The sequence below is a fragment of the Papio anubis genome, chromosome 1 (genome assembly GCF_008728515.1).
Source record: "Papio anubis isolate 15944 chromosome 1, Panubis1.0, whole genome shotgun sequence".
NCBI classification, from domain to species: domain Eukaryota; kingdom Metazoa; phylum Chordata; class Mammalia; order Primates; family Cercopithecidae; genus Papio; species Papio anubis.
The window spans coordinates 139,070,317-139,098,034 of NC_044976.1; the positions used below are offsets into that span (position 1 = coordinate 139,070,317).

The 27,718-nt window shown below is 37.0% G+C and overlaps 2 protein-coding genes across 5 annotated transcripts in view; one reads left to right on the top strand and one right to left on the bottom strand.

The window, feature by feature from the left end:
- AIDA (axin interactor, dorsalization associated) overlaps positions 1-15,114 on the top strand; it is a 42,536-nt gene extending 27,422 nt beyond the window's left edge. Inside the window, exons 7-10 of the mRNA XM_003893080.3 lie at positions 7,007-7,129; positions 9,788-9,910; positions 13,012-13,129; positions 13,274-15,114. Of these exons, the coding sequence (XP_003893129.1) occupies positions 7,007-7,129; positions 9,788-9,910; positions 13,012-13,129; positions 13,274-13,370 (461 nt within the window). The 3' untranslated portion in view covers positions 13,371-15,114. The remainder of the gene's footprint in view (positions 1-7,006; positions 7,130-9,787; positions 9,911-13,011; positions 13,130-13,273) is intronic.
- A 151-nt stretch (positions 15,115-15,265) lies between these two features.
- Positions 15,266-27,718, bottom strand: part of MIA3 (MIA SH3 domain ER export factor 3) — a 55,051-nt gene continuing 42,598 nt past the window's right edge. The window contains exons 14-24 of one of the 4 annotated variants that reach the window (XM_017949272.3): positions 24,693-24,794; positions 24,002-24,062; positions 23,858-23,893; positions 23,715-23,782; positions 23,511-23,611; positions 23,205-23,342; positions 21,389-21,457; positions 21,166-21,245; positions 20,970-21,041; positions 19,352-19,502; positions 16,727-17,940 (exon numbers count right to left, since the gene is read on the bottom strand). In XM_017949272.3, the coding sequence (XP_017804761.1) occupies positions 17,630-17,940; positions 19,352-19,502; positions 20,970-21,041; positions 21,166-21,245; positions 21,389-21,457; positions 23,205-23,342; positions 23,511-23,611; positions 23,715-23,782; positions 23,858-23,893; positions 24,002-24,062; positions 24,693-24,794 (1,189 nt within the window). In that variant the 3' untranslated portion in view covers positions 16,727-17,629. Of the gene's footprint in view, positions 17,941-19,351; positions 19,503-20,969; positions 21,042-21,165; positions 21,246-21,388; positions 21,458-23,204; positions 23,343-23,510; positions 23,612-23,714; positions 23,783-23,857; positions 23,894-24,001; positions 24,063-24,692; positions 24,795-27,718 lie in introns of all 4 variants that reach the window. The other 3 variants (XM_009186880.4, XM_009186891.3, XM_009186903.2) reach the window with 3 other exon arrangements.

Below are 27,718 nucleotides of genomic sequence, written 5' to 3' on the forward strand. Positions count from 1 at the left end.
CTACCACTGTTAAGCTAATGAGGTGTGAGGGTATGACGTATGGTTTGTAGATACGGTATGACCAAAAATAGTTTTTTTCTGATTTAAAATTTAAAAATGACTTTCTAGGCAGTCTGTCATGAAAAGAAAAAAAAAGGTAGTCAAGCTTACTTACCTTTCTTGATATTAATCTCCTTCCTTCCTTTTCAAAATTTTTTCATTTCATAAGGCAAACATATTTATGTTATATAATTGGCTTAGCCAAATGGGAGTTAACTTTTCTAAAGATAGTCTTGGTAGATTTCATTTAAATAGAAAGTATAAGCTTATAGCCTATTATTTATAACCTAGAAATTTACTGATACTCTCGAATTGTAAAGCTATAAAATGATAAACCAAGGCAATAGAACTTTAAAAATAGCCAAGACACAACTTTTTACAAGACTTTTAAAAGCATTTTCTTACTAAGTAATGTGATTCAAGCTCAAATAGTCCTAGCAGTTTCAGAATTATTATGCATAGGTACTGGTTCTTCATCTCTTACATAGGCTTATGTATGCATAAAACATTATTTTTGACACTCAAAATAAACAATGAAATTTACCTATTTAATGTCAAGCCTGTATTTATTTTCTGCTGTATAACTACTCAATTCTGAGTTGAACTTGAAAGAAGAAAACATGGATTTTATTTTCAGCTGAAATGAAGCAGTTTCTTTTCTTGCTCACACACATGTAAGAAAGTCAAAAACTGTGGCAAATGTTCATTGCTTTCCTGTGACTATCAGGGCATTCTTTTTTTTATGGAAATCCAGAACATGTTTAGGGGCCAAGCAGTTAATATCACCTGAAGTGTATGGTTATGTTTACAAACAACTTTAATCAGGTATAGTTTTAATTCAACAGACCTACATATAATATAATTTCAATGATAATGGCCCCTAAAATTTTTTCAAACTTTTAAAATAATTTCAAAATGAACTAACTTATATTTTCAAAGCCTTTCTCTTAAAAGCTTGAGGAACCCATGTTCTTCAAATGCTAATCAATTGCTAGCTAAAATAAATGGTATATGTATTTTAATATTTTACCACAAGTTCTACCTCTAAATGTAACTCAGCAATTCAAACAAATAAATGGTATCACCATGACCTGTTATCTATGTGCAATGCAAATTACAAAGATTTTCTATTGCCAGATTTTCAAGACACATTTCATGTGTTATCTGCCATCTACCAAATATTGTAGCCAGTTTGAGCAATATCTTTATCTTAAATTGTGTTAAAAATTATCTCAAAATAATGCAAAGCATTATCAAGTATATCTTTTTTTATTATATTTTGGCAGCACAAAGAAATATATACTCAAAACAAATTTGGATGACAGAGAAAATCAGATACGTACCAGATATGCAAATTTAATTACAAGTATGATAAAAATGGTGAAAACTAGCAATGCGTATATTATCAAAATGTATATATATTATCATATGTATATATTATGATGTGATAATGTTGAGTTTGCATTTTAGACACCTCAATGAACTCTGTCCTGAAAGTGTAGATAAAAAAATTATGTACTCCTTGTTCATGACTTTTAATTTTCAAAGCACCAAGACAACATAAGGACTGACCTTTCATTGAAGTACCAGTGCCTGTGACAAGCATCTATAAAATATTATATAAAAATCAAACAAACTTAATAAGCAAATTCAAATTATAATGTTTTCAGAAGATACAATCCTTAGTGATTTTCTGAGAAGGCTTTGCCTCTTTAACGTTCTGGTCTAGGTGATGATACACTACTATTTTAGAACAAAGACCATCATGCCATTTGTCCTTTTGGACCAAAAGAATAATTTTCCTTTTGCTGTGGTATATGATGTAAATAATAGCAATTTTTTTTAAAAGCAGAAATAATGAGACAAAAAAGGAAATGGCAGCCTTCCTCTTCTCTTTGTGAGGACAGGGTCTTAAAGGATTTCCCTGACTTTAAGTTCCTTCCATGTGACCCCAGACTCCTCATCCATTCATAGTCTGGTTCTCCATAATCTCCATTGTCCAGAGTGCCTTTGGCCACACACAGAACTAGTCAATGTGAGAAGATCCTACTCCTTGCAGGGATCTCCATTTTTATCAGCTTCCTCTTGGAACAGAGGAGTTGTAAGTGAGGGGCCTCAAATATTCCTCCACTTTTCTCTGTACCAGCTGTAGGAGGGAGAGTGGTACTGATTGCTGGACACCTTGGTGGTCGGGGATTCACATGGCCAGCCTGGACAGAGGACTTGCTTGCACAGTCCCCATCTCTTCCCCATGGTGGCAGTGGCTATAACACACTCTTCTGAGAGCCTGCCTTGTTGCTAGGTTAGGCACTTGTACAGTTTTCAAAACATTCTTTTTTTTTTTTGAGACAGAGTCTCGCTCTGTCATCCAGGCTGGAGTGCAGTGGTACAATTTCAGCTCACTGCAACCTCTGCCTCCCGGGTTCAAGCAATTCTCCTGCCTCAACCTCCCAAGTAGCTTCAATTACAGTCATGTACCACCACACTGGCTAATTTTTGTATTTTTAGTAGAGACAGAGTTTCACCATGTTGGCCAGGCTGATCTCAAACTCCTGACCTCAGGTAATCCACCCACCTTGGCCTCCCAAAGTGCTGGGATTACAGGTGTAAGCCACCATGCCCGGCCAATTTTCAAAACATTCTTGAGTGAACTGGTCTTTGTTGAACAAACTTAGCCATTTCTGTGATACCTAGAACCCCTTTTCATTTTATTTGTGAGAATTTTGACAGTAGCACTTCAGTGAAGAAAGCCATGAGTTGACAGTGTCAGGGTTTTCTGTTTGACACCACAGTGTACAGCCCAGGGCAGTTCCTCAGAGGTACACGTGAAGACAGGGCGTGAAATCCAGCTTGGCCTTTGCTTGTTTGGGGCCTTCACAGCAGAAAAAATTTTCTTGAGTTCACCATTAGTTATACACCTTACAAATGCTGTAGCATGTCATTTATTGGTAAAATTTGTAGACTCAGTAGAGAAGCTATTTTTTTATAGTTTATCACAAAACCTCTTCAGGATATGAAAAGTCATCTCTGTGTGCACTTATTGTGCAGTTTGGGAGTAGAGCCTTTTAAATTTCTTATACTATATCTTGTCCTAAAAACATCTTGTAATTTCACATGCAGGCATTATGAGATCCTTGCCCACTGTGTGACTTTTCTTTCTCTGGGCCTTACGTTGTGCTATTAATTTCCTTTTTGAGCCTTTTTTAACTGAACATTACTTTAAAAAAAAAAAAAAAAAAGCTTTACTCTATTTTAAATGGCCATTAGGATATCAAAATAATCAGTATCTTTACTTATCAATGGTTGTGACTTGTAGTTGCGATTTTTCAATTTTGTTGGATCCATCGCTGCATTGATAAAGTGTTTTTCACAGATGATGCAACTTGGAAATTATCCATCCAGGTACAACCTTATTAATAAGTAGGTCCCATCATTAAATGGACTTTTTTGTGTTCCCCAGTGCACTAGTGCAGTGAAAGGATTCAGAAGCTTGAAATTCATTGTTTTTACTTAGAATTGTCTCTATGCTTAGGCTTAGAACCTTCCTCTCCTAGCTCATACCTCTTCTTTAGAAGTCACATTGAATTGAAAAATTTCCTCCAGTTTTCTTTGCTACAAGTAGAGCATGTTTGCTCCAGCTGTTGGTGCATAAGGGAAGGTTGGGGCAGATAAAGCTGAAGAGGCTGACATCAGACTGCTGTATAGAGCTCATCAGCTACCAGTGGCTTCCCCTGTCTCCCGAAAAAAAAAAAAATTAAATGGACCAAATCAAGTGAGCGTAATCTTAACTGCTTACTGCCATATGAGGCTCAAAGACCTATAATAAAATTGCTATAGGGGCTGCATAGTCTCTTTTCATCACTGTGAACCTGCATTGCTCAGTACAAAGCCCATTGCAGGAACTGCAGATGGTAAAGTTTTATAAATGTAGTTACTTATTCACATGTTACTCTATACAGTTGAATGCATCCATTTTTGTTTTAGAAATCTGGCTTTTAATAGATTGCCTTGATTTTTAATTATTGTATGTTTTTATCTTTGACACACAAATATGTTAACTTTAATCTAGCCCTGGAATGATATGGTATTACCCTAGTATTTTATCTTCTTTCATGCATATTATATAAGGCAGTACATTGATAGTATGTTTTCAGGCCACGTGTTTACTAGAGCATAATAACCTCTAAAACTGTAAAATTCATTTATCATTCAACAAAATATTTCTGAAACAAAGATCTCTTTATTACTAGTGCAAACAATACAAAAATGAACAGTTACTCATTCCCGTTTTTCAGGATGCTCACCATGTAAGACAGAGCCAAAAAAAGTACATCATCATGGTTAGAGGTGGACACAGTATATTATGAGTGAACGAAAAAAGGACTGAAGGAGTTTAGCAAAAGTAATCTAGCCAGAACTGAGACTCGAAGGGTGTGTAGGAGTTGATTAGGCAGGGAGAGAGCACATTAGAAACCACTGAGAAATACACCTTTCTATACTATCTATCATCTTAATTACATAGCTTCAGCTGTTCCTTAGTCAAGATAAAACTGAACCTTCATGATGGAGTGCAATGTTTTATGTTCTACCTTGAATTAGGGAAGAACTGAATAAATTAGGTATCTTTCCGGCTTGGAATCACTGCCTCCATATTACATTGTTAGAAATATATTTAGTAGTTAGATTAAACCTTATTATATTCTCAGGCAGAAAAAAAAGTTTGTTGGTAAGGAAGAAAGAAATGTCAGCCTCGTTATTTCAACTAAAAGATCTAGACAATTATAGGTTATGAAAGTGATTCACCTAAAGGTAGAAGAATTTTTAATGTTTACTTGGGAGAAAATAGTCTATCATAAAAGGAACTTCTCTCTTTTGTCTGTCAGAAAACACCATAATCAAAGTCAAAATGACAAAGGACTAATATCCTTAATATATAAAGAAAATTTTAAGTTGTGACAACACCCCCAAAACATTAGAAAATTGGTTAAAATATATGAACAGATAGTACACACACACCCCCCCCCCAAGATATACAAATAGCTCTTGAACATATTAGAAGATACTCAACTTCACACATGATAAAAGACATGCAAATTAAAACTACTGTTGCTGAGGCAATAGGGAAATGGGCTCATTCATCACTGGTGGGAATAGAAAGTGATAATAGTCCCTTTAAAGGAGAGTTCAGCAATAGCTCAATAATAACAAAAATATACAAGTTTTCTTAGTTTAGCAATCCTGTTCCTAGGAATTTTCTCTGAAGATACACTTCCAATAACGTGTAAAAAAATTTTTTTTTAATACTTGCATATACACCAGGTTCTCTATTGAGGTGTTTTTGGTAATAGTAATCTATTAGAAACAACCTAACTGCCATACAAAGATTGGCTGAATGAATAGCCAATACATGGACTATTACAGAAAATAATTAGGAAAATCTCCATAAACTATTGCATGATTTTTTTTTTCAGAATATATTGTTAAATCAGCAAGATGCATATATCAAGGTAATTCACATTAGCAGATTAAGGAGAAGAATCTCATGATCTCAAGAGATGCCGAAAAAGTTTTCAATTACATTCTAATTTCTTTCATGATTTTAAAACTTTCTTAGCAGACCAAGAACAGAACATTTTTAATCTGATAAAAGGTAGCTATAATGACATTTAGTGCCTCAGTCATATTTAGTGATAAAATAGAAAGCTTTCCTTTTCAGATCAGGAACAAAACAAGGGTGCCTACTATTAACTATTTTCCTCAACAGTGCTTTAGAAGTTCTAGCCAGTGTACTAGTATAAGAAAAAGAAATAAAATATAAAAATTGGAGGAAACTTGTCCCTTTATTTGCAGATGTTATGAATATGTATTTAGAACATGAAAGAGAACCTATGGATAAGTCGTTAGTATTAATAAGAGAGTAGGGTTCCTGAGTATAAAATCTGTACATAAAAATCAGTTCTTCCTACCAGCAGAGGTATTATTAAAAAATCGATCCTGTCTCTTTAAATAAGCAATAAGTGCTCAGAAAATGAAATATTATAACGTCTATAATAGTATCAGAAAAATATCAAGTATCTTATAATAAACCCAACAAAAGAAGTATAAGACTTTCGTGAAGAAAAGAATAAAATTCCATTGAGAAAATTAAAAGTCTTTAAAAAGCTGAGAGATAACAGTTGATGGATTGGAAGAAGCAATTTCTAAAGATGTGATTCTTTCTAAAATTGATCTAAACTTCACTGCAATTTCAACAGGTGGGTTTTTTTTTTTTTCCCTTAATGTTCATAAGGAAAAGAATGGGAAATTAGACTGTAAGATTATTCCATTAAATACACAATTACTAAGTTGTAAATTATTTCCTGTATCAATAGTAACTAGTGGCAAATGCCTGTAGTCCCTGGTACTTGGGAGGCTGAGGTGGGAGGATCACTTGAACCTAGGAGGTTGAGCTGCAGTGAGCTGTGATTGTGCCACTGCACTCCAGCCTGGGTGAAAGAGTGAGACCCTGTGTCAAATAAAAAGTAATTTAAAAGGATTTGTTGATCAACTCTGGTATTATATTTCTCAAACATTAGGATAATATAAGAAATATTTTAAAAGTTTTTTCTTCTACCACTTCATACTGAGATGCGAAGTATATTATATAAATAAGCATATACAAAGTAATGAGTTTATTATTAATTATGTGGTAATTTATAATTGGGCTTCCTGGAGTGACTTGAATTTCTGACAAACTTGAATAATTTCTGCTTTAGTGGTGACTATGCGACATGGAAGTGCAGATTTCTCTTATGTATAATTAAACATTTGAAAAAAGTAATGCCAAGCGTTTGGGAGTTTTGGGAACCAAAATAATGCCTGGCTGGTTATTAAGTCAGTTACGAGCAAGGCTGTATCTTCTCTGTGTTTGTTAAAATGCTTATTGTGAAATGACATGAAGCTTTTATTGCTTTTTCCCTGTTGCCAGGTACTTTATTACCAAGGTTGCCATCAGAACCAGGAATGACGTTACTCACTATCAGAATTGAGAAAATTGGTTTGAAAGATGCTGGGCAGTGCATTGATCCCTATATTACAGTTAGTGTAAAGGGTAAGTAACTCTGTTTACTTTTTTTCTCTCAGGTGGATTTTATAATGTTGCTTCTTATTTGGGGCAGCTTTTTTTTGGTGGTGGGGCAAGGAGTCTTCTGTATGTGACAACTCGTTTTAGTTCATTCTATTATATAATGAGGCAAAGTCCCTGAAAGAGATCATCGCTTCTTCACCGAACACTTTTGAGAGATTTACTTATTTTCTTATTTATAACTTACACTGTTTTGCTTTTAAGTTTTTCTTTGTGTATATCTTTTTATTCTTAAAATCCCACCTGGGGTGCTGGCTACACATCTTTATCAGCAGATACATCATTTAGGATACAGGTTAACAGAATATCCCTCACCTTCCAAAGGTGTGTAGGTTTGTTTGCAAAGCCCAGTGTTCTGTTCCCCTCCTGCGTTAGGCCCTCTCCTTCCTGTCCAAGAGAGAGGTCTACATTGGAGAGTCCTCCAAAGGTGGATGAGAATCAGGCCTTAAGTGAATGATCAGTGAGGACAGGGAGGAGGACAGATCCATAGCATGCCTGCTCTGAACGTAATCCTGTGGAGCATTCAACAAGTGAAGTATTTCTCATCCTTAACTATGTTACTGTGGTTAGGAAGCATGATTATTCTTAGGATTTGGTTTTTTTCTCCTATCCAGTGAAAAGGTAGTTAACCTTTTCAGTCTTTCAGAGGGAAACCACATTGGTTGAATTCTTTTGTTGTTGCCAAACATTGTATATAGTACTTTCTTTATAAAGTACTTAACAGTCTTTTAAAAATAATTATTGGGCAATTGAGAATGAAGTTGTCATACTCCTATCCAGAAACAACTGCACAGCTAATCCAAGTGGTTTACTTTAATCTGTAATTTGAGGCAAGTCAAAGAAACAGATAGGGACTGAAATCAAATGAAGAGAACTTTTGTCAGTCATAGAAATAAATTCAGATTCAAAAGTTCATTAGTACCAATTAAAATAAAAAGGAATTTGGCCACAGAGAGGGATTATTTGGAGACCATGATCCACAGCACTAATGCTGTGAAACTTTAACTTCTGATGTTATCAGTTATCAAATATATGGCCTACTGGAAAGTATATATACTCTATATTATAGTTTGATCGGTCATTTACAGAACTGTGTAACTCATTCAGGAATGTACACTGTAAAACACAAAGATATTTAATGATATTGTAGTAGCTGTTAAGTTACCTTTGCATACATGTTGAACTAAAACATATTTTTGTAAATATCTTTAAGAACTGAAACAATCAATGAACTATATTGTTTTAAGTTCTCTAAGACAAATCTGTTGAGTAATACGTAAACACTTGAGTAGTCATTAAATGAGTCCATGTTGAATTTGATTAAACTGGAAGACCTGGATCCAGGAAATTAAAACCATACACAATAATTTAGTGTTCCGTCTAGTTGGTATAAAACAGGTTGTTATAACAAATATAATGAGAATTTAGATAATATTTGTAAAAATTATTCATTGATGGAAGGGTTTCATTGGCAATTTTCATGTCCATTTTTGGTCCTTAGATTTGAATACAGCAGGGAGATTCTGATAATGTTAGATTTAAAGGCCTTTCCAAACCATACACTTGATCAAGTTTGGAAATTAGGGGTAAGGTCCCATTGAGGCATATTATTTACATTCTAAGTTTTTATTGCAGACAAAAATATAGTGGCCTATTTCCTAAGGAAAACAAAAAGTTCTTTTCACTTCTTCCCTATAAAGATGAAATTTTGTGTTCTACAAGCTTTCTTTTGTACCTGATTGAGACAGGTTTCCTCCTTCCCACCGCGAAGTCTCCCATCCCCTCACTCAGCCCCTCCACATGCCTCTGTGATCACCTGCAACTCTTCAGATACCTGCTCACACCAAATGGGAATTTCTATTAGTCCAAGAATTTCCTCTCACCTTTCTGCAAGCATCCTTATGAAATCTACTCCCTGTAGTTGGCAGGGGTTTTTTTTGTTTATTTGTTTGTTTTTTGTTATTTTGACACAGAGTTTCACTCTTATTGCCCAGGCTGGAGTACAGTGGCGCAGTCTTGGCTCACTGCAACCTCTGCCTCCCGGATTCAAGAGATTCTCCTGCCTCAGCCTCCCAAGTAGCTGGGATTACAGGTGCGCACCACGCCTGGCTAATTTTTTGTATTTTTAGTAGAGACGGGGTTTCACCGTGTTGGTCAGGCTAGTCTTGAACTCCTGACCTCAAGTGATCCACCCACCTTGGCCTCCCAAAGTTCTGGGATTACAGGCGTGAGCCCCCATGCCCTACTTAGTTTGCAGTTTTTTGTTTTTTGGTTTTGTTTTTGAGATGTCACCCAGGCTGGAGTGCAGTGGTGCAATCTTGGCTCACTGCAAGCTCCGCTTCCTGGGTTCATGCCATTATCTTGCCTCAGCCTCCCAAGTAGCTGGGACTACAGGCGCCTCCTATCATGCCCGACTAATTTTTTTGTATTTTTAGTAGAGATGGGGTTTCACCGTGTTAGCCAGGTGAAACTGTGTTAGCCAGATCTCGATCTCCTGACCTCATGATCTGCCTGCCTCGGCCTTACAAAGTGCTAGGATTACAGGCGTGAGCAACCGTGCCCGGCCTGCAGTTTTTAAGTCTGTATACTTGAATGTTCCTAAAGAGAAACTTCTTTTCTCTTTAGATCTGAATGGCATAGACTTAACTCCTGTGCAAGATACCCCTGTGGCTTCAAGAAAAGAAGATACATATGTTCATTTTAATGTGGACATTGAGCTCCAGAAGCATGTTGAAAAATTAACCAAAGGTTTGTAATCCTAAATAATAATTGGCTTCTTATGGACAGAATTCTCATCTTATTTGTGTTTGTACATGTGAGGGACCTAGCATAGTTAGTATCTGGCAGAAGTAAATGTAACATAGTGTTTATTAATTTGAATAAATATACGTATTTTTAAAATTTAGAAATTAGGAATTGTGTTATCTACTTGTCTGATAACACTGTTATATAGTAAAACAATCTTTGATAATACAATTTTATTGTCTTTACCAACAAAATAAAGTTTTTCACACACTAAAGGGCTGGGAGAAGCAGGAGCACCCTAAGGCTCCCTGAGGATTAAGTTTAATGATTAAGTTTTAATCTTAAAATTAAGAACCAGGGTTTTCTTCCAGGATTTCTAGTTTGGTAGCACGATAACTTGCAGTTAATTGTTAGGAAATAGGAAAGGACAAAAGCAAATTTTTGAAACAGTGAGGTTACATTTCCAAGTACACTTCTTAGTATTAAATACTTACCCATGCTTTTTGCCCAGTGAAAATTTCGGTGTTCTCCAAAAAGGTGACTTCAGAATCCCTTTATCACCTGAGGGTTCAATTGCAGTTTCTGAAATGTTCAAGCTCTATAGGATATTCAAGTGCCTTTTGAAGTGATTGCCTCGGCATCTGAAATATTTGATATTTCACTTCTCAAGTCTGATGCTGCTGCCTCCTCTGTTCTTCTACTAAAAGACCTTTCAGTGCTTCTGTTAGAACAGTGGTTCTCAGAGTATGATTCCTGGAACAGCAGCAGCACCTGGAACCTTGTTAGGTGGCAACCCCAGACATCCTGAATCCGAAACCATGGGGACGGGCCTAGCAGTCTGTTTTAGGAAGCCCTCTAGGTGATTCTGACATACACCAAAGCTCCAGAGTCGCTGTGTTAGAAGACTATGTATGTAGGAGGTGCTTAATAAATAGTGTTGAAGAAATTTCAGTTACAAAGTATGTCTTCTGAACAAAACTGTTGATTTGTTTCATTTCTTTAACTCTGTTGCCTTAAGAAATGTTTGTGATGTGGAGGGGAGAAGGTGGAGTGTTTCGTGGGTTAACTTTTCTATTTTATTACACTGTGTTCTTTCTAAATGACTCGACTCACCAGATAATAAAAGTAGAACTAGATTAAAAGTAGAACTAGATTAGTTCTAAAAGTAGAACTAAATTTGACTCTATTCGTTTTTGCCAGCTTCAAACTTACTGTTTACCGTTACTGTAGTTTTAACTGATATTAGTGTTAATGACCATACTTTCATGTTTACAAACATTTTAACTTAATCTTCCCAGGATATTCTTGTTTTATGTTTTGTTCTTTCTTATAAAAAGCATGATGAGGGATGCAGGAAATATATTATTTACAAGTGATACAGATTAATAATTTAACTTCCTCAGAATGATGGTAACATATTTGAACTTTAGCATTGTTTTGAAATGTGACTTTATCATTCACATTTATTCAAACCTCAAGACACGATCATGAGGAGGAGATGGGTTTCCTAGCTGAAAAGACTCTGGTATCTTAAAAATCTTTGAGGTTTTCTAATGACAAAATGCCTCTGAGTGTTGTGGGAGGGAGAAGAGTAGCCACCGTTTGTGGAAATGGCAAGGTCACACACCTAGGGAAGAGATGTTACCAGTAACCTAACTATTGTAATCCTTTCGAGCATGTTGGGAGTGGATGGCTGAATATGCCCATCTCTCTCTCACCCACATCCCATTGTCTCCTGAACAACTGGTTTTTCTTTCCTCCCTTGCCATGTGATGTGGTCCATTTGGACCCAAGTGCCAATGCTGTACACACATTTCTGAACACTGCTGAACTTCTAGTGACTTGTGAGTTTTGTCATCAGTGACAGTATTAAATGTATGTTTCTTTGAAAGCCAAGCTCCTGGACTGCTCTGGTTAAGGCAGTATTTAGAAGTAACCAGTGAAGAGTGAGACACTGACTTCCTTCCTTCACTTTCCATGCCTTCTTTAGAAATTCATTTTTCTTGGCCACATTGATGAGGCAACTTATTTCTCCATTTTTAGCTTTTTTCTGCAGGATTGGGGGAAGAGTTTATCTGTTGGACTTTGGGGACATAGGACTGTCTAAATTGCTTCTTATTTTCTTTTTTTGAAACAGAGTCTTGCTTTGTCACACAGGCTGGGGCACAGTGGCATGATCATGGCTCACTGCAGCCTCAGTCTCTCTGGGCTCAGGCAGTCCTCCCTCCTCAGCCTCCCGAGTAGCTGGGACTACAGGCACCTGCCACCAAGCCCGGCTATTTTAAAAATTTTTTTGTAGAGGTGGGGTCTTACCATGTTGCCCAGGCTGGTCTCAAACTCCTGGGCTCAAGTGATCTGCCCACCTCTGCCTCCCAAAATGCTGGGATTACAGGCATGAGCCACCGCACCTGGCCAGAACTGTCTAAATTTCTCATTATCACTTGCTCATTGGAGGAGAGTGGCAGAATAGATAGATTTGCTCTTTGAACCTTTTGTCTTCTACAGCACTGCCTTGACACAAACATGCAGTTCCAGGAAAAACATCACAACAGTGCTTTGAGTAATACTGCAAAAGGTATTAGGGAAAGAGATAACATTTTACAGCTCAGCCAGCATGTGATTTATGTTGTTTGAATTCCAAAATACCCCCAAGATTGAATTTTTGAGTTTTTGTTTCGGGATAAGGGAAATAATTCAAGCTTAAATTTTTTTAGGAACTCTTTTAAATGCATTTTCTACCTAATGAGTTTCTATGTGTATTGAAGTATCTTCTTTGTTCTTCTGTGGCATTTCGTATTTTATAGCAGCTTATGATTCTACCTGTGTACATAACTGTTATACATTCTTGAAGCAGTCTAGCTCAAGAAGTTTTGCTATAGTTTGTAGAATTGGATGATAAGGAGAAATGTCACTCTTCTCAGATACAGACAAGTTTGGGGTGACAACCATAGTAAGTTACTGTCAAATCATTGAGACTGGCACAAGTTGTTTTGTCAAATTATGCCCGCTGTAGCTGTTCATATGCTTCTGGTGATCAAAGAAAATGAATTGACACACAAGAAATGTGCTATCTGTGGTTTATGTGGCTTATTTTAATTCCTTAGGTGCAGCTATCTTCTTTGAATTCAAACACTACAAGCCTAAAAAAAGGTTTACCAGCACCAAGTGTTTTGCTTTCATGGAGATGGATGAAATTAAACCTGGGCCAATTGTAATAGAACTGTAAGTGGTGTGCATATAGAGTTAGTACTAATTTGATGGTGACTAGTATATATTTCTTCTAAATCCCCCATATCCAGTATTTAACCTTGGGAGAGTTCAGTTATCAAAGTGTTTTAAACAATCATCCTTCTGTTGTGATTACAGATACAAGAAACCCACTGACTTTAAAAGAAAGAAATTACAATTATTGACCAAGAAACCACTTTATCTTCATCTACATCAAACTTTGCACAAGGAATGATCCTGACATGATGAACCTGGAACTTCTGTGAATTTTACCACTCAGTAGAAACCATCATAGCTCTGTGTAGCGTATTCACCCTTCAACAGGCAGGAAGCAAGCCGTACCCAGACCAGTAGGCCAGAGGGAGTCCAATGCAAAGCTGTACCACAGAATTCAAAGTCCAGCACATCACTGACATACAGGACTCCTTTGGATACAGGTTTATTGTAGATTTTGAAACATGTTTTTACTTTTCTATTAATTGTGCAATTAATAGTCTATTTTCTAATTTACCACTACTCCTACCCTGCTTCCTGGAACAATACTGTTGTGGGTAGGATGTGCTCATCTTCAGACTTAATACAGCAATAAGAATGTGCTAGAGTTTACACATCTGTTCACTTTTGCTCCAGTATGCTCTTTTGACTTAACTTCAAGCTTTGGGTTGATGTGGGTAGGGTAGTGTCAAACTGCTTTAAGAGGAATTGGACCAGTTCTGCGGCCTAAGAAGGTCTGTCTGGATGTTTATAGGCAGCTCCTCTGAAGTGGCCTAAATTCACCCTGATCTGATAGTTTTCCTGCTTAGAAAGTGTGCCTTGGCCAGATCAGTATCCCATATGGGAGTGTTCCCTAGGTTGTAGCTGTGATTGTTTCCAGATGACCAGATTGTTTTTCTGAAAATGAGCATATTTTTAGTCATGTTGATTAGCTGTTCTTCTACATCACATTGTTACTCTTTCTGATGATGATTCTAGGGTTAACATTGGAACCATCTCAAAGTAATTACAAATTTTTAGATGGGTTTACAATGTCTTCTAAAGATGTAATCTAAAAATAATTGAGTCAGATGCTAACGAAATACTGCAGGCATAACTGCTGTTTTTCTGACAACTGATTGTGAAACCTTAAAACCCGCATACCTCTTCTTATAGTGAGGAGTATGCAAAATCTGGAAAGATATTCTATTTTTTTTATATAGGTAGATAGGATCGCCATTTATTTCCTATTTAGATATACTGACATTCATCCATATGAAAATATGCAGGTCATTAGCTTACTATAATTTGACTATTTACTTTTGACTTAATGGGGCATAAATAAAACTTTCATAGTACACATGAGGTGGATATTTGATACACAGAACATTTGTGGTGGGCTTTCTGTGGGTTAGATGTAAAGCCCACATATTTTAATATTCACTATTTTAAATGAGCAATGCATGAGGGGAATGCAGTGTCAGTACCTGGCCTATTTTTAAACTAGTGTAATCACCCTAGTCATACCATTCAGTATGTTTGCTTTTTAAAATAAGTAACCACAATTAAGTTGTTTTAGCCCTTGCACTTCAAGAGATCTAGTCTTTACTTTCAGTTGTCTGTTAGGTCCATTCTATTTACTAGACGGATGTTAATAAAAACTATGTGAGCCTGAACGAATTCTCGGCCAAATTTAGTCTTGTCTCTCATCTTGATTGGATTAATTCCAAATTCTAAAATGAGTCAGTCCACAATAGCTCTAAGGGATGAAGAATTTGCCTTACTTTATTGTTCACTCAGTTCCTAAGACTGTGAGTTGTCAAATCCCTAGACTGTAAGCTCTTCAAGGAGCAAGAAGCGCATTTTCTCCGTGTCATGTAGTTTTTCTAAGGTGCTTGGCAGCACTCTGTACCCTGTGGAGTACTCAGTACCTTTTGTTTGATGTTGCTGACAAGACCTAAAAAACAATCCCTTAAAAAAAAACGATTAAAATGTAGCAAAACCGATGTATTATTTTTTCTCTTTTCTCATAAACCGTAAGATATGTATATCAAAGTGATAATTTATATGAAGCATCTGCTATCCTTCACATAAGTATGGTTTATATGAACTACAAATACCTTTCATCAACATTAAAGAAGCTTAAATTGAACACTGTGTGATTAGCTTAACTTTAATTCGGACTTGAATATAATGAGAAAATGAGTGATTGTCTTGCAGTTGACACAGAATATACTACATCCCACAAATTACTTACTTTCCAATGAAAAAAAATCAGCCATTGACGATGTCACTACAACTATAGCAGAAATGCCTTCAGGCTGAATATTGCTGCTTCATAAATAAGACAATTTTAGCAACTAAATCCAGACACAATTAGTTGGAGATGACTTCCGAAATAGATGAAACTTTAGAGATAGAAAAGTGATTTGACTGAGGGATGATACTCCCTATGCCATCTGCGTTTTGGCGCCCTGCTTTGGGGTTTGCTGCAGAAATGGTGCAATCAGATGGATGTGAGAGGAAGCAGTTAAGGACTGGCTCACAACTTCTCAGAGAAGCTACACTGGAATCTCCACAGCTTGCCAGTTTCTCAATTATGTCAGATACAGAATAATCACCAAAAAAGGCTTTAGAGGGGAAAAATACTCTAATTTTGAATTTTAAAAATAGATTTAATTTACCTTTTCTACTTACCTTCCTAGATGGCATAATCTACACTTAAATGACATTTAAAATTAGAAATTATATTAATTTCAGCATTGTTTTGTGTCCTAAAGAGACTGACAGGTAAATTCAAAAATTGTATTTGTGACTTAATCTTATTTTACATGGCTAAAAGTGGCCTATGCTCTTCTGTGGAGTTTTCCTCTTAATTTCTTCTATTCTTGATGTTAAATGGGAGGACATATAGATTGAATTCTCTTTTCCTGAAGAATTTATATATTCCTTATGAACTTTCACAGAGTTGCCTTCTTTCAAAGTCCTTATCTTTCTAAACTATCTATCTTCAGTTGTTTAGTATAAAGAGAAAATTGTTCCACATTGAAGCTTTTACTCCTTTTTACAAGATATTCTTAATCAATTAAATATCACAACAGTGACAAGACATACACTAGGTTTCAAAAATATTACATCATAGGACTTCAATGAATGGAAGAATATAACCTAGCAGCAAACAAAAGTATCAGCCTTTTATGATTTTAGTTTTAGTCTAGATCTTAAACTCCTTAAAAGGAGTGCTATTATTACTGTAATTAAAATGTCTGAAGTTAGTTCTTAGAAATGCTGTAGAGTATTTAAAGAAACATTGTTTTAAAGGCACAGTGTAGTAATGGATAAGACTTTAAGTATGCTGCAATTCCAGATGGTTAGTTACTGATTTTTAAATAAAAGCACCAATGTTTAAATATTAATTTTGGAATAACACCTGTCGCCCCCCTCTTCCTCCCTAAAAAAAAACTGATTTCAACCCTTGATTGCTGACCTAGGGCATGTTGTAAGCCTCATAGTCCTAAATCATTCTTTCTCATGGCATTATACTCTTCCAATCTTTTTATTATATTCCTCAAAAATCAGTGGCAAGGAATGGGAAAGACGAGACTGTACATTTTAAAATTTTTAAAGATTTCTGTACTTTTATGGCCATGACACATCATTTTCATTTTTCTGTTGTGTACCTTTTTTCTACAGGAATGGTAAAAGCAATAGAACATCAGGTCAAACAACTCTTGCTACTAATGTAAACTCACTCTCAGAAAACCATTCTAAATAGACAATGAGGATCGTAAAGAAAGCATGTGAATGCTGTACAAGTGGGAAATAAACTTCTTTGAAATGAAAAGACATCACTTGTAGAGTTCACAGGTGACGGGGTAACAGCCGGAAGTGTGCCACCAGCCACCATCTTCAGTTCTGGGAGCCTGAGTGTACATGTTCCCCAAATCGCACAAGCCTCATTAACAGTCCAATGAATCAACAGACACTTGGGAAATATTAATAACAAATTTTTATGAGCTGTTACTACAAAGAACTTCAGCAAGAGGGGAGATGAAGTTTAGTGATCCTTTAGTAAACATTTTTAGCGTAACAGTCTTTGTGACCAGATAGTTTAAAAAAAAAAAACGCTTATAAACACCATTGCTCCGTATTCAGCTGGTGTACACTAAAAATAGGATAATGGAAATACATGTTCTTAAAGCATTTCCACAGGAAATGTTCATATTTTTCATGACATTCTAAATCATTTAGCAATTACATATGCTACATTAGCTAAAACACAGGTATTCTTTATTGCACATTTCAAAGTTGTAAGGACGCTCTAGCTTAAAAGGTGTCTTATTTAGGGAAGAAATGACATTTCTGAATTGTTTGGCTCAAAAATGCACACTGCCAAGGCAGCGTAGTTCTAACAACAAACCCTTTAAAATAAACTTTTGGATTTTGAAGCCAATGAAATCTTTTACTGTAATGAATAATGCACAGTACACTTTCTCTCCAACAAAACGTCAGAGGTCATAGTTATGGGCTCTGTTTTAAAGCCTGTGAACAGTCCTGGCTAGTGCTCTGAGAGGCAGGAGGAGGATCATCTCTAGAGCCTGATGGCGGTAAGTCTCTTGCAGCAGGTGGTGGTGGGTAATCCTGGGGACCATGGGTTGGGGGTGGTAATCGGGCACCAGGAATAAAGTACTCTCTTGGGCCAAGTGGACCTAAAGGTCTAAATGGTGTGTGTCCAGATAAAAATTCCCGAGGGTGGAGAGGCAGGTCCCGTTTTCCTGGTGGAACGCCTGGTGCAAATTCTCTTAAGCCTAGTGGTGGACGCATACCAGGGCCTGGAAAACAAAAATTATTTCTAGTAAATTCCTAGGAACATATCTAAATTAAGATAATGCCAGGTATGTTAATACGGTCTGTCATCCCTTCTTTTTTTTTGGAGGTAGAGTCTTGCCTATCACCTGGACTGGAGTGTAGTGGAGTGACCATGGCTCACTGCAGCCTCAATCTCCTGGACACAATTGATCCTCCCACCTCAGACTCCTGAGTAGCTGGGACTACAGATGGATGCCACCACTCCCAGCTAATTTTTGTATTTTTTGTAGAGATGGCGGTTTCACCATGTTGCCCACACAGGTCTCAAACTCCTAGACTCAAGGGATCCACCCGCCTCAGCCTCATCTAATGAATGGTGGGATTCATAAAGTGCTGGGATTACAAGCGTGAGCCACTGTGCCTGGCCTATCATCTTTATCTTAAAAAGAGATAGATTTGCACTCCACCATACCAAGAAGACAGACTAAATATGGCTTCATTGCAATAAAAATTTTGATAAATTCCATTAACTACTGTGTATCAGTTACAAATTTATGCAGTACACTGTGGGAGGCCGAGGCGGGCATATCACGAGGTCAGGAGATCGAGACCATCCTGGCTAACACGGTGAAACCCCGTCTCTACTAAAAATACAAAAAATTAGCCGGGTGTGGTGGTGGGCGCCTGTAGTCGCAGCTACTTGGGAGGCTGAGGCAGGAGAATGGCGTGAACCCAGGAGGCGGAGCTTGCAGTGAGCAGAGATCGTGCCACCACACTCGAGCCTGGGCAACAAGCGAGACTCCATCTCAAAAAAAAAAAAAAATTACGCAGTAGCTCAAGATGAAGCTAATAATGCCATAAAAATTAAGGTGCTTGCCCTGCTGGAAAAGGCCTTCCAGCTGCATCTAATTAAATTCAGCAGCATTCATTAGATAGCTGTTAAATTCTACCTTCTCTTTCTTATCTCCTTCCTTTGTGTTCCCAAGGTGAGGATTGAGGGTTTGTATCTTTCCCTAATATCCTGTGACCTACTGCTTACGCTTCCATTATGGGTGATTAGAAGCTTTATGTTGTAGAGTGTGTATATTTGTGACCTATAAGACATCTTAATTAGAGGATATATTTTATCTACCTTGCTATCCATTGCACAGCCTAGTACACAGCCACAAATGTTCAATAAACATGTGCTTAATATTTCTGGCTTTTTATGAATAGCCTCTTTCCTTGTTCTATTAGAGACAATTATTGCCCATCTAATCACAGGAGATTATGCAGCACCCTTTGTGTCCTAAGAAACTTGGGGAAAAGTTAACAATGTACTCAATCAGCTTCATCACTGCATTGCAAAGCCCTGCAATTGCAGTTGTATTAGCAAGGGACAGAGGGAGATGAATGTGCTTTACAAGTCAATCACTACTGTTCAGATCATCTTACCAAAGGGTGGAGGAAGTGGCCGAGGCCCGAAAGGTCCGCAGAGCTGAGGTGGTGGTCCATATCGAATGGGTGGTGGTATAGGGCCTCCCATAGGGGTGCTCATGAGAGGGACTCCTGAGAAAGGAGGGGGCCCTTTTGGAGCCATATTAACCTGCAGAGTAGAAGCAATTGAAGTTTTGAAATACTCTGGTATGACAGACAAAAGCACCAACACCAGTAAAAACTAAAACCCAATGAAGCAGATATCAGGCATTTGTCCAAAGAGCAGAATTAGTGCAAAAAACTCTACCCCTCTCATTTGTTACCACTGATAGCTTAGAAAGGTTAAAAGTACGCCACAGGAGTGAACACTTGCTCTAATCGTACTATTGCTTACATCTGCAAATGGAAGGGAATGCACAGGTTATAAATGGAGGTCATTCCTGACTAATATAGAAGTTATGCCATTCATACGTCTATTTCTAAGGCAGTCACTCCCTCTGCACATCCCTCCCATCAGAGTAATTTCCATATTAAGGATGCAGAGAATGAATGGGAATGAAAAATCCATTCTCTACCATGTAATAGTGATTATTCAGAGTACCTTCTGTAGGCCTTACATATATTAACTCGAATTATCACATCTCTAAATCTCTAATAGGACCATCTTGTTCTAAATATGCAGGAACACAGGCACAGAGAGTATTAGATTTGCTGACGGTCACACAGCATGTAAGAGGCTGGCTGGAATTCAATGCCAGGTTTGACTCCAAGGCCACGTTCTTTCCACCTCTGCTTCTCCTGTCTCACAAAGCAGCCTCTACACTCTTTGAAGTCTCCTACTTCAAAGGGGTCTTGGATCTTATCCAAGCTGCCCTTGGATAAAAACATTTCTCAAGAGATGTGTATTCCTGGAGTCCTCTGCTGGAACTTGGAAGTATTTTCCAAGAGAAACAATGTTATGTACACAAATTACACAGGCACAGCTCTATCTACCTTCATTCACTAGTAATACTGTCTACTATGAGATACTGATTAATCATTTCCTATGGGAAAGTGGGTTGGAAACTCTCAATCATTAAACTTATTTTAATTTCAATGTAGAGAATCACGGTGAGGTATGATCAGAGCACTTACCAGCCATAACAGCTACACAAGTTACAAGAGAATATACTTATGTGAACACTGTTTAAGGACACTGCTGGGAACTGGCTCAATGGGTAATTATAGACTTTCACTATTCAGTATTTCACTTCCAGCAAACATTCTTCTGTTATCGATCTGTAATTTCAGATCATTCAAAATAGGGTTTGCCTAGTATACAATTGGAGGTATTCTTAAATACCACACTTCCAAATGAAGACATAGTAATGAATTACACAATTTACAATGAATTTACTTTGCCTAATAGCATTAAACACTGAAACACACAAGAGTGGGGACTTTTCACTTTTGTTTAAGTTAATCAGAGTTACAGCAGATGCTCTACACAGGTTAAATGTCTAACCAAACAGGAGAGAGGAGAAAAGGCCAATGAATCCATCAGGTTTCAGCATCACTCCCAAGTCAAGGATAAAAGTGAGATCAATATTGCCATGCAACTTAGAGCCCAGTTCAGTCCACACTTCTAAGTACTTACTGCTACTGGACGCTCAGCCAAAGATGTAATGCTGGGAACTGAGGGGACTTCAGGCTCTTGCAGAACAGTTTGCTTTTTTAAAAAATAAATGAGATAGTACAGGTAGAACACACAAATAGGAGATGAGGCAAAGACAGAGTTGTAGGAAAAGCTAAATGTCCTGAAATAACTAATTATTCAAAATGGGGGTATTTACCTTGCCTTCATCGATTACCCTGTTAGGGGAAGAGCCTCTTGAGCTGCTGTTCATCATGGCAGCTGTACCAGATCCTGGATCTGTTAAAGACCAGAGAACTGATTTAGACTTATTCCGACTTGTGTACTCTGTGAGAAGGATTAAAAAAAAAAAAAAAAAAAAAAAATTCCTCTGCCCACTTCCTGCATAGTTTTAGACTCTTTGAACACTCTTGCTCCCTTACCAGAAGGAGAGGGTTTCCCAGATGCCTCAGCTGACCATCGAGGATGAGGTAGAGGCCCGTCCACTGATCCTTGAGAAAGAAATAACAGAGCCCTTATATGTATTTTTTGGAAGAAATAATCAATTGTGGACAGGTCAGGGTTCAAGTCTATCTGGAAAGCAATATTAAAAATGGGTCTCCCAATCCTTATGAAGGGAAATCACTTACAATTTATGCACAGACTTAAAGAATTAAAATAAAAACTGCCTTGCACTGAAAGAACAATAAATCCTGCACATTAATGGCTCTGGTTCTACACTTCAAGCTACAGACTTCCATGTATTGTATTCTACATGGTGATTTTTGTTCAGTGTATATGTAATCTGACTTCTGTATCTTACCGAGTATTATAGACATATTTAGGATTCAAAATAGACTTAACAGCGTTTCATACTATAGTAATGAGAAGTGGAAACATGTATGCCGCATAAACTATAAAGTTATTAAGGCTACTTTATAATACAGTTGACCCTTGAACAATGCAGGGGTTAAGTGTGCTGATCCCCTGCGCAGTCAAAAATCCACGTGTAACTTCTGACTCCCCAAAACCTACCTACTAATAAATAGCCTACTATTGACCAGAAGCCTTACCAATAACATAAACAGTTAATACATATTCTGTATATATATTGTATACTGTATTCTTACTTTAATAAAGCAAGCTAAAGAAAATGTTATTGAAATCATAAGAGGAAATGTATTTATAGCACTGTATTGTATTTGTACTGTACATGTACATGGTCTGTTTACAAGATGAACCGTCTGACTGAAATGACTGATAACTGCTACTGCACACTCCAATCTATGGTATATATCAAAGCAATTCAACTTTCTCTAGTAGTGTCATGACTCTGCTTCTGGAGAATACTTCCAGCATCACTAGTGGCATTTTATATGGGTCCCATGGTGTTATTCAAGGTTTATGGTATTGCACTAAACGTGAAAAATACACAAGAACCATGAGAGATTATGTTTACTGTGATACACAATTTACTGGAAAGATGAACTGCCCACATGCAGATTAACATCACATGGTGTTTTAAGTGGATACTCACAACACTTGAGCTCACTGTAGTAGCAACAGGAGGTGGTTATGAAATTATTACAGTAGTACAGTATGTACTACAGCTAATCTTACGCATTTATGATTTACAACTGCATCTTTACATGTGTTTATTTTTCCCAATTGTGAATGGTATCAGGTACATCTGTGCTTGTGCAAGTTTTGATAAATTTTAACTTTTAAAAATAGATCTTTGTATATTTTACAATAGTATATGCTAAAATAGACTAGTATTTACATATATTTTATGCATTCACAACATATATAAATTTTTCTTAAATTTTTTTATATTTCTAGGCAATGTGGTTGATCTGCAAGTTCTTTCAAATTATTGCAAAGCTCCAAAAAATTTCCCAAGATATTTTTTGAAAAAAATCTGCATAGAAGTGGACCTGCACAGATCAAACTTGTGTTGTTGAAGTGTCAGCTGTATTTGGGAGAGGAATCCCACAGAACTTTAATTGAAAGATAAAAGCTTATACTTCAGAGTAAAAAACTAAGAAACAAAACAATAAAGGAAAGTAATAAATGCCTTCTGTTCTAAAGCAAAATCTTTCAGTTGAATACTTGCAGTTGAATCCACCAAGACAAAGTAAGAAATTTTCTTTTCTATACTGGACAGACCCGAATTCTAAAGTGTTTGCATTAGAATTCTCAAATAAAAGGGAAAAAACCACCCAAAAGAGTATTGCAAGGAAACACGTGAATGCTCACCAAATTCACTTCTAGGCATATCTCTTCGACTGAGTGTAGCAGAGAGAGGTCTCACGGGTGGCTCCACTGTCAATGGAGGGGAGCATTCTCCACCACTCACAGGGGATGGGCCAAAAGAGCCATTCTGGCTCAGAGGACCTAAAGATGACAGCGTCGTGTTAACATTTTAAGACAGACTTTTTTTCTTTACTCAGTTCTTGGGATTATTCCTAGGGTACCATACCATTACACACAGAAACAAAAAGTCACGTATATACATTTTACATCAAAAAACAGATTGCTGCCCTTTACAAGGTGCTCCCTTACCTCTCCGTGGAGGGTTTTGTGTATTTGGTCTTCCTGGCATTGGTTTTACAATCACAGGTTCTTCTTGCAGCATTGCCATCTTTTGTGTTAATTCTAATAATCTTGAATATAGAGAAAGAATATTTAAGAAAGACTTAAATGTGAAACAGAAACCAATTCCTTAAGACATCACACACTGAAAATACAGGCATCAAAATCACATACTTGTGTCTCAAGTTGGCAGCTTCCCTTTTCTCTTCAGCTATAGCTCTTTCTGCAGCACGAGCTTTGAGCTATTGAAGAAAAATATCCAAATTCAGCTGTGGGAGACTATGCACAAAATAAGGTAAAGAAAAAACAAATCTTACCCAGTTTTCATGAGCTTTCTTCTCATGGGTAGCGATCTGAAAAAGATAATACATCACAAAATATGCTTACAGATTCATTATAATAGCCTGTAGTAGTTATCAAAGAATTCCAGGCACTATATAGTAGGGCACTAGAATTATTACCTGGTTTTTAAATGACCGCTCTGTCTTCTGTAATTCATCCTCCATTTCTTCAATTCTCCGCCTAAGAATTGCACTTGGTTTTATCATTTAAAGCACAACCAAATGAAAACCCAAACCATCTTACTATGTTAACCTTTACCCTAACAACTGTACCCTAATACAGCTTATCCAGAAATATAAAGCATATTTTACATGGTTGGTTATAACAAAAGTACAATATGATGAAAACTAATGATACATAATTTCCTTTAATAGCTGGAGATTCTGAGTTGATAAATTAAAATTTCTTTAACTGTTCCTAAATATGTTCTCAAATAATCCTATTATTAATATCTTCCACTATAAACCTGTTTTCATCCTTTAATTATATTATAAAAAAATTTCCCAAAGTTAGGACTACTGGGTCTATCAAATGGCAAAATCACTTTAATGGCTTTTGACGCATACAACAAACTGCCCCCACGCCCCCCCGACCCCCAGAACTGTTTGCATAAATCAAGTTCCCTTACAGTTTTGCCAACACTGGCTATTTGTTAATATTTTTCCATTTGTTAACTTAAAATACAGTTTTTCTTTTTTGTGAACTGATGTATTCATGTCCTCTAACCATTTATTTGTGCTTTGGTGCTAATAAAAAAAGCCAACACTAGTTTCATTAGCCACTGATACCCTCTTTAGAAGGTGAACTTACTTGTAAGTTTTTACTTCCTCTGCAGCCGAAACTGCCTTTTCATCTGCAGCTGACAGCCTGTGCTCTCTTTCTTGTCGTTCATACTCTTCTTGACTCAGTTTCCTAAGATAAAACTGGTTGTCAGTGGAAGTGTTTCTCTTTTCCTCCTGGCATTCTGTCTGAATACTCTAATAAAATCTCACTTCCTATCCTATTCTTAAAAATGCATAGATTATACAAAGTCATAGGAAGGAACTCAAACTGTTCTTCAGGATAAAAATCCAACTATGGCCTGTTGATACATCACCTGCATTTTCTAATGTCTCATAATTTTCTCCTCATTAGTAAATAATACAAATGTAAAAAAGCACTATGTGTCCCATGGGAAAGACTGTTGTGTTGAAATGATGAATGCGCACTTTTCTTCAATGTAGAAAGCCAGGACTGATCAACCTAACACAGTTAAGCTTATTAGGATAATGCAGGAGATAATTACTTCTCTTATTTCTAGCCATGGAAAGACCACTAATTAATTTTCTTATGGGCTGTTTCTCAATCCAAGAATGGTACCACGATAAAGACAGCCAATGAAAGAGCTTTTTAGAACATGTCCTTAACTGTGCAATTAACCCCAGAACATTTTCACACTACAGACATGGAGCTCTCCTACCTATTTCAATGGAATCATGATTAAGCAGAGAGACAAATCTGAGTATCGGCAATGTCTGTTGAACAGAAAAAGAATCCAAACTGTCCCGTAATCAGGGTGCTATGTACTGGAAACTGGTTTTAACCTGACAACCTTCAAGCTCAAGAGGTCAGCCAACTATAACACAGATTGTAAAGGCAGCAACGTTTAATGGTTTAAAAGTGCTACCTGTAGTTACCCTTGTATTTCTTTACTTATAGTTCTGATGCAAAAGGTACTTGAAAATTTTCTACAAATTGGAAACAAAAATAGAGGAGCTATAGTAAAATAGTAAAAAGGGTTATTAACACTAAAGAGAAAGAAGTTTATGTACTCTTTTACAACTGCTCATTAAATACTTCAGCAAATATTTCATGAGTGGCTATAATATACTAGTTACCTTGTAAGAGGCTAAGATAAAGGCATGGGTATGGTAAGTACCACCTCTGCACTAAAGGGGCTCACAGTTGAATGTGCAAAAAGTGCATGTAAGAACAGAACAATCCCTCTCTGACTCTGGCTTAGGAAGGGATGTGGAAAAAACAAGTCTTAAAGAAAGATTCAAGAGAATTTTGTTTTCAATAATGGATGAGTTAGTCTGCAAACACTGAAAATAAGAACATATGGACAAAAATATAAAGAATGTGCTCGAAGGCATCAGAAAGCTAATAAGGCAGTGAAGAAAATCCAGTAGGAAAAAACACAGAATTATAAGTAAGCCTGGCATCTTAAGCCATTTTCCCCCAGGTTCATCCATGCATTGAAGACAATGCAGACATATAAGAAGGTTGAAAAGAACTTTCAACAGATCCCTGGGTTCAGAGAAACAAGAAGTGGAGTTCAGGACTGCCAATGAGAAGGGCCCCTAGTAAAAGCCCTAGGCTTTGGGTTGAGACCAGAAAAGAGCTGCACACTTGGAGTACTGAACAGGCAATAAAAACAATGTCCTTTAAAGGGACTAAGCCGTTTTTGAATGATTTTAATTGTTAACTGGAATAAAGTAATGACCACCCACTAGAGGTAATCTCATATATTTTCTGTAGGACGATAACATCATCTTAGACCTCAAATTTCCCCGACAGTTCACCACTCCATCAAAACCAACCAGGTATTCCACAAGACAAGACAATGTGATCACAATCTAAAAGACCAGAGAAACACACTCATAAGGGATCCACATAATAGGATTACCACATAGATTTTTTTTTTTTTTTTTCTGAGATGGAGTCTTGCTCTGTCGCCCAGGCTGGAGTGCAGTGGCACAATCTTGGCTCACTGCAAGCTCCACCTCCCGGGTTCACGCCATTCTCCTGCCTCAGCCTCCCGTGTAGCTGGGACTACAGGAGCCCACCACCGCACCCGGCTAATTTTTTGTATTTTTAATAGAGACGGGGTTTCACCATGTTAGCCAGGATGGTCTCGATCTCCTGACCTCGTGATCCGCCCATCTCGGCCTCCCAAAGTGCTGGAATTACAGGCGTGAGCCACCGCGCCTGGCCTTACCACATAGATTTTAAAACAATTGTGCCTTACATATTGAAGGAAGTATAAGTCAAGATTACACATTTCAGCAGAGGATTAGAAACTATAAAAGTGAAAAATAGTGAAATCAAAAAGAACTCAATGATTTTAGCAGATTAGACAACTGAGGTGAGATTTTAGCACATTGGAAGATAGGTCAGAAGAAAACAACCAGAATGAAGCAAATTCAGAAGGTAGGAGGCACTGGGTGAGGGGTAGGAGTGGGAGAGCCTAGTATGTTTAATTGGATTCTCAGGATAAGTGAGAATGAGATAGAATTAATATGTGAAAAAAGAGTCCCCAAATTCAAGAGATGTTTATAACCTCAAGCAGTATAAATGCAAAAGAAAATGCAGGGGGTAGCGGTGGAGGGGTGATGACAAAATCCTACATGTAGGCACTTCCCAAGAAAACTGCTGAAAAACCAAAAAGAAAAATGACTAAAGGCAGCTAGGGCAGACATAATACATTTGAAAAAAGAGAAAAGAGAAAATAAGAATGATAATAGATTCCTCAAAGAAATTTTAAAACCAGAAGATAATTGGTTATCTTTAAAGCGCTAAAATTAAACAACTATCAAAATTCCATAACCAGCAGAAAGACCCTTTTAAAACAGAGTCAAAATAAAGACATTTCCACACAAAAGTAAACTCACTGAACCTGCATTAAAGTATATTCTTCAAGTAGAATGAACGTGATCCCAAATGGAAGACTGAAGATGTAGGAAAATGAAGGATGACAGGAACTATAAATAGGTGTGTAAATTGAGTATCAGCAGGTTAGCACTGTAAAAGACAAAACATTTTGTGGAGTTTGAGCTACACAGACCATTAAAATA